This window comes from Vanessa cardui, chromosome 10, assembly GCF_905220365.1.
Source record: "Vanessa cardui chromosome 10, ilVanCard2.1, whole genome shotgun sequence".
Taxonomy (NCBI): Eukaryota; Metazoa; Arthropoda; class Insecta; order Lepidoptera; family Nymphalidae; genus Vanessa; species Vanessa cardui.
In genome coordinates this window covers 4,893,534-4,901,170 of record NC_061132.1, presented here as the reverse complement: position 1 = coordinate 4,901,170, position 7,637 = coordinate 4,893,534, and the positions used below count along the sequence as shown (strand labels likewise).

The following is a 7,637-nucleotide window of genomic DNA, read 5'->3' as shown; positions in this document are numbered from 1 at the left end:
AGGCCCAAATTAAAGTCACTCCTAAATTTTCAAATTTTCCGTACGTCCAGTCACCTACAACAAATAAAATGTATTAATACACTTGAAACTAGTTTAACTTGATATAAGTTCAGATAACATTTACATATTATACATGAAAATTTTATTTACATAGTCGCCTACCTAAGAACGAATAAGACATTGACGTGAAATGATAAAAAGTGTCCGTGCATTCCAATATCTTGGAGAGCAGTAAGATCGCCACCAAGGCCCCCTCGCCCTCGTCGATACTCCTCACCAACTCGCATATGGACACGTGCGCGCGATACAGACGACGGATCGTTGTGTGGGCGTTTGCTATATTCTTTGTTTTCATTGCATCTGTTCAAAAGTAATTATATTTACAATCTCATTATTAATATTTACAATAGTACCTATGCATGTATGTGTTTAGTATGGACAGTCAGGGTAAAAAAGGTTCGTCACCTTAAGATCTATTTTCGTGTGCTCAGTTTGAGCGATAATCTGCTTTACCGATTGAGAACGACATATTGCGTCGCAATGCCATTGTAAGTCACGTCTAGCAATGAGTACCTACTGTACCTACTGTTTAATTTTATAAGCAGCTGTCTGTTTAGTGTTTTAGTTTCAAAAGGTACTAGAAGTTTACGAAATGACAAAGGAATGAATTTGAAATCTGACGAAGGTTTTCGAACTCTAGCTGTACAATGTTACACCTAATTATATATATATTTTTAATTAAATCTATTATCCGATGTTACTAGAGGTTTGGGTCTCGATTTCGGTGGCACATTTCAAAGATTCGATTTAACTAAACTCAAGGAATAATTTCTAAATAAAATGCTGGAGACTTTTAATCTACACTATTCATTATTCCTTAAAGAGTACTTTTTAGGAAGAAACGCCTGGAGTTAGGCTCGGGTTCCATCATAGGACACCAATTACTGTAAATACCAGCATTGTAAATTAGTTTATTTGAAAAGAGCAACTATGCGAGTTTCTTGCCGTTTCATCTAGCTAGAAGCTACTTTCCGAAACGGTGTTAGTATTTAATTATTGACGATTAAATAACGCTTCATTGTGAAGTTTACTTGATTAAAATTGATTTGAAATTGATTAGATTTGAATATTAGTAAAAACTATTTTAAAAAATAATAATACTAAAAATACGACCGTAAAGCTGTAGTTTGAAGATCAGACTGCGTAGTCGCTTATTCAGCGTTCGAAGTGTATCATTCACCGAGCACACGATGAATACAAATTGCAAACACAGCAGCACGTTGAAGAGGTGTTTGAAGAAAAATCCGAGCGAAATAGCTAATGATGTTACTAAAACAACGATCGGTATTCAATAAAAACCAAGCTCGGCTGAGGTATCTATTATTATGTCTATATCTAATAAAAATAAACTGAATCCAAATATAACAATAATTGTAACTAAATTATATAATCGTTAATCGAATTTTAAGTAGTCTAATATTTTTCATTTAATTTACAAGAAGTACAACTTAGAAGGACTCTAAAAATATATTGAATACGCAATCATTTTTATTACTTCTGAATGTATATTACATTTTTTTTAAAATAGTGTTTTTTTTTTAAGTCGGTTTTTCTTTTTGTTATTTTTTTTATTTATTAATTATGATATTAATTACGTGAGCTAGCGATAGAAACATTTAAAACAAGTGAATTTAACTGGCGATTATATTTATCATTGTGATCAATCTCATAAAGCAGTGGAAAATGAGATGGTTTTAAAAAGATTTGTTTTGGGAGAAATTTTGTTTAATGTTTATTTTAAACGTGGAGTAGCTATTTTCAATATCAACTAGACGTGGGTTTCTACGTCGTCTCGAAATGTCATTACTATTATACTTGTGACATAAACAATGTTTACTTACACTTATGAATTGCATAATAATTATCTCCCAAATCAAAATCCATTCTAAAAAATACATGACAGCCAAAAAAGAACACAAATATTGACAAGTATCCCCACGTTATAATACCGGAGTACCTTATGTTAATATCTAAGTGGCTGCTCTCCAATTCTTGATTTATCTGGAAGGAAGTAATGTTTAGTATGTTATTTTCATTGAATAAATTTTTTTACATCTTTAGCACAATTTTTTCTTATTTATATCATAATGAAACGTCATATGATTACGACACGATACTGTATACCGGATCGCGTCTGCATTGTTCTGATAGCAGAGTAGGAAAACTGATTCGAGCTGATCTTTTGTTATGTTTCTATTTGACTGCGGTGAAGTGACAATTTATTAAAAGATTTATTATAATCCTCTTCACAATGAAATATAAACAACGCGCTGTGCAATTTAAAAAGTAATAATAAAATCCGGCTGCCTTTCTCTCGCAGGTTCTTCTCAGGTCTGAGATATTAGTACCTGAACCAGTTTTCTACGATCAATAAGTAATTATAAAGCTCCTATATTTATTTAATAATTTGACCTGTCAACTTTAATTATGACTTATATCTTGACGACAACAGATTTTGTCTCGTCGCAAAGGAACATTTAATTTATATACACAACTTTTTCCTTAAAAATATTCTCTTAAACGGTAACAATTAAAAAAGCTCTGGGCCTCGCTTACCTCTTCAAGTTTATTTACATATGACATATATCGGTTCATATTATTAACGCCATCGGACCCCGTTACGAGTATTGATGTCAATAATAATATCATGATTACGATGGCAAATACTGTTGACAATCCTGTGCGTATGCGATACGGTGATGAATCTATTTGAAATATGAATTCATTGAGAAGTGCAATTATTTGCATTACAACTGAAACAAAAAGTATATTTTTATTGCAATTATACATACATACGTATACCGTCTGTGGACATCTGTAACACAACGGTTGCTAAAACGTTGCCGGCCTCGTAGGAACAGCTATAGTTGAGATTTGAAAACTTCTATTTTTAATTCCTAGAAAACTTAAGGAGGAAGAACATGTAAGAATGATTTCACTCGAATACATTAGTCGGATGACAAGCGCAGTGTAGATGAAATTAGCTCTAGTGTTGAAAGGAATAAAGACGAAACTGTATCGGTATCACTGTCAAGCCTGCCACTCGGAACAGTCCAAGTACGGACGATACACCACAATAGACGACAGACCTTTGCAAGGCTTACACGGTCTAGACCATCAACTCGAATCGCCAGCGTTGACATTGAAATAAAGATGTCATTCCATTGGCGACATCCTCTTCATCATAGCTCACGAAAACGCGGATTTTTCTAGATAAAATTATTAATTTGGAATCCAATAGTTTAGAAAAGAGAAATAGATTATGATCTAATGGTAATCACATTGCGTCTGAACTATGATGTGAATGTGTTAGATCTACCTTAAATAGTAGACTTTAACCTGCGTTTGGAATTTGCTAAGGACATTCAATATTTGTTCATTCCATTCAATGAATACTTACGAATTAGAAATATCACGACATATCCACCAATTTGACGTTTGCGCGATATTGAGGCGATGTAACTGAGGCGCGCTGATTTGACTTTCCGTACGCCGCTAATTGAAACGCGCTGAGGCTCGTTGCGAAGCGGCGTCAACTGAAGCGGTACGACACAGAGCAGGCGGGAGATGCAAAGCACTCTTGCTAGTGGACCGCTGATCTGGCATCGCTCAGTACGATCCATGTTTTAGCTAATGTAATACAAGTTATACGATCTTAGATTTTGTACTTGATGAAACGCACTCATCACATAACATCTTAAAAAACGGAGAATTGCATGTCGAATTTCCGCATTGAGCTTTCCGGATTACCACACAATACTAACGTAACGTAACGCAACAGACGTAACAAGAAATTTACGGTTTCCGAACTTTTTCCTCGGACTGACGACCAGACAAAAAAAATAATTGGTCTTATATGTGTTCCTTGTTTCCTTTCGAGCTACGGAACTCTAACAACAAGCTCAAAACTTTACTACTTTTTGACCTTCTATCGCAAGTTCACTGACTACCGTTGAGAATATCTTTGGAGAGAGTAGATCTCCTGTCTTACCTCTCAATGGGATATCGATATACATGGATTCAGTTGAGTCTGTTGAATTTTAGGCCTTACTCGAGACGGCAAGTCCCAATGGTTCCCGTATATTATGATATTAGACTGACCTCTGCGGCGTTTGCGGTCGAAAATAAATATTCACCGACGCCGATACCACTCGCTTAATACATTTCAGTTACTTTCATAGAATAATATCTTTCGTTGTTATACTTTTACGTAACGCAGACGCCATCCATACGTCATTTGTACTGCAGAAAGGACTATTAGGGCTATTCGGGTAATATAGTATCGAAGCGTCAGGCATAAATTTAAACAAAGCTTGTAATTAACAATTGACTTATACGGGAAAATATTACTAATTTTACGTAAAAATGACATGATACTGGTAGCGTTGGTATAAAGAACAAACACAAACTTGTTACTCCGTTACTCGACTACATAAGAGTCAGTAACTCTTTGTGGGCCAATGTACACGTTTTTACAACAGGATCCCAGAAAGCGTTCAATAATACTTCTGTTGCCATATTAAAAAAAAATGTTAAATAATGCTTGTGTGCGAAGGGTTATTATTTATTTATTTATTTATTTTTATATTATATATTACACAATTCTTAAGTTTATGCTTGATAGCGCACCTTAGGAATGAAATGATCACTGCTAGGCTATATCTTATAGAAAAAAAACTTTCGGCGTTTCTTTCAGGTCAGGGCATTTCCTCTTCGGAACCTATGGTAATGATTAATTTGACAAACAAGAAGTGTAATGTGTATTAAATAAAATTATTTTATTTAATTTAGAGGCACTTTGATATGAAGACTCGCAAACTAATTACTGAACCAAAAAGGAAATATATTAAGAATATAATATAACAAAAACAAATATTAAAACACATGTTTTTATTCACTAAAAGCAATATTCATTATTTCATAAAGAAATGACATTTCTCCGCCTTTTGAAGATTAAAGTAATTCAACTCTGTCTATAACGTGGAATTGTAGAACAATTGCTAAAAAGGTTGCAATGCCACCGATTATCTGAAAGGATTATTTATTTTAATTAATGCTTGTTTATAAATGAAGTATTTTATATAAATAATCTCTTCTTCAACATTCATAAATACATACATTCTTTGTCTTTTATCTGACTACCGGACTATATTACAACAATAAGAGAAATATATTTTTATTGAATGAATCATTTACCCCAACTAAGAGCTGCCTCGTTAAAACACATATCCCCAGTGGTGAGAATGCAGGCGTGTCGTCAACAACTTGGTCGTAGAAGCGCGACAGTTCATGTTTAAATTCCCTGTCTGCTGATGCGCACATCAAGTGACTTACGTGGTTTTGTGTTGTTTGAAACTGCGTAAGAAAAAATGCATAAACATCACAAACGACATCAATGTGTCTTTCCGCTAAGCGAGACTGGGATAGCAGAGCCGCATGTGATAACTCCATCGCCTCGATGCGAACTGCGCAAAATAATGTTATTTACAATAAGTTTAGAAACAATCTAAATTAATGTTGTCTTAAATTTTCGCGATTATTACACATTTAAATAAAACTAATTATAACGGATGAATCGCGTATATTAATTATTTTTAAACATCCCGACGTTTCGAGCACTTTGCAGTGTTCGTGGTCACGGGTAGACTGATAATTAAAATAATTAGTTTTAATCTAAATTAATTTTATAAATATGATAGTACCCTGTCTGTCTTTCGCTCTTTCACTACCAAACCACTGAACCGAATTTGAAAAAAAATTGTATGAAGCAAATTTCAACTCCAAGGAAGGCTGGGCTGGCTCCATAGGCTACATTTTTTGCCTAACACATGCCTATCAAAACGCGAGCAAAGCCGCGGGCGCGAAGTTAATTACATTCTATGGACTGTTTGCTACACAAGGTTTCATTTATGTGTTATTAAAATCGTTAGGCTATTTTTTTTATCTGTATGTGGTACTTAATTTAAATAAATATTCATATATATAGTGAGATAAATACTTCTTCTTGTGTCTTATGACAGTGTTCCACCATTAGAACTATCAAAACTCCCTTAATAAAGGCCCAAATTAAAGTCACTCCTAAATTTTCAAATTTTCCGTACGTCCAGTCACCTACAACAAATAAAATGTATTAATACACTTGAAACTAGTTTAACTTGATATAAGTTCAGATAACATTTACATATTATACATGAAAATTTTATTTACATAGTCGCCTACCTAAGAACGAATAAGACATTGACGTGAAATGATAAAAAGTGTCCGTGCATTCCAATATCTTGGAGAGCAGTAAGATCGCCACCAAGGCCCCCTCGCCCTCGTCGATACTCCTCACCAACTCGCATATGGACACGTGCGCGCGATACAGACGACGGATCGTTGTGTGGGCGTTTGCTATATTCTTTGTTTTCATTGCATCTGTTCAAAAGTAATTATATTTACAATCTCATTATTAATATTTACAATAGTACCTATGCATGTATGTGTTTAGTATGGACAGTCAGGGTAAAAAAGGTTCGTCACCTTAAGATCTATTTTCGTGTGCTCAGTTTGAGCGATAATCTGCTTTACCGATTGAGAACGACATATTGCGTCGCAATGCCATTGTAAGTCACGTCTAGCAATGAGTACCTACTGTACCTACTGTTTAATTTTATAAGCAGCTGTCTGTTTAGTGTTTTAGTTTCAAAAGGTACTAGAAGTTTACGAAATGACAAAGGAATGAATTTGAAATCTGACGAAGGTTTTCGAACTCTAGCTGTACAATGTTACACCTAATTATATATATATTTTTAATTAAATCTATTATCCGATGTTACTAGAGGTTTGGGTCTCGATTTCGGTGGCACATTTCAAAGATTCGATTTAACTAAACTCAAGGAATAATTTCTAAATAAAATGCTGGAGACTTTTAATCTACACTATTCATTATTCCTTAAAGAGTACTTTTTAGGAAGAAACGCCTGGAGTTAGGCTCGGGTTCCATCATAGGACACCAATTACTGTAAATACCAGCATTGTAAATTAGTTTATTTGAAAAGAGCAACTATGCGAGTTTCTTGCCGTTTCATCTAGCTAGAAGCTACTTTCCGAAACGGTGTTAGTATTTAATTATTGACGATTAAATAACGCTTCATTGTGAAGTTTACTTGATTAAAATTGATTTGAAATTGATTAGATTTGAATATTAGTAAAAACTATTTACAAAAAATAATAATACTAAAAATACGACCGTAAAGCTGTAGTTTGAAGATCAGACTGCGTAGTCGCTTATTCAGCGTTCGAAGTGTATCATTCACCGAGCACACGATGAATACAAATTGCAAACACAGCAGCACGTTGAAGAGGTGTTTGAAGAAAAATCCGAGCGAAATAGCTAATGATGTTACTAAAACAACGATCGGTATTCAATAAAAACCAAGCTCGGCTGAGGTATCTATTATTATGTCTATATCTAATAAAAATAAACTGAATCCAAATATAACAATAATTGTAACTAAATTATATAATCGTTAATCGAATTTTAAGTAGTCTAATATTTTTCATTTAATTTACAAGAAGTACAACTTAGAAGGACT

At 33.9% G+C, this 7,637-nt stretch overlaps 1 protein-coding gene across 2 annotated transcripts; it reads right to left on the bottom strand.

Annotated features, from left to right (window-relative positions):
- Nucleotides 1-5,002: 5,002 nt before the first annotated feature.
- On the bottom strand, nucleotides 5,003-6,117 carry LOC124533298. Of its 2 annotated transcripts, XM_047108515.1 has the most exons (3): nucleotides 6,059-6,117; nucleotides 5,257-5,415; nucleotides 5,003-5,088 (listed from the first exon to the last, which is right to left on the bottom strand). In XM_047108515.1, the coding sequence occupies exons 1-3, from the start codon at nucleotides 6,089-6,091 to the stop codon at nucleotides 5,014-5,016; spliced, it is 267 nt and encodes an 88-aa protein (XP_046964471.1). In that variant the 5' UTR covers nucleotides 6,092-6,117; the 3' UTR covers nucleotides 5,003-5,013. The 2 variants fall into 2 exon arrangements, with proteins under 2 accessions (XP_046964471.1, XP_046964470.1); XM_047108514.1 differs by lacking the exon at nucleotides 6,059-6,117 and having other exon boundaries at nucleotides 5,257-5,519.
- Between the last annotated feature and the right edge of the window lie 1,520 nt (nucleotides 6,118-7,637).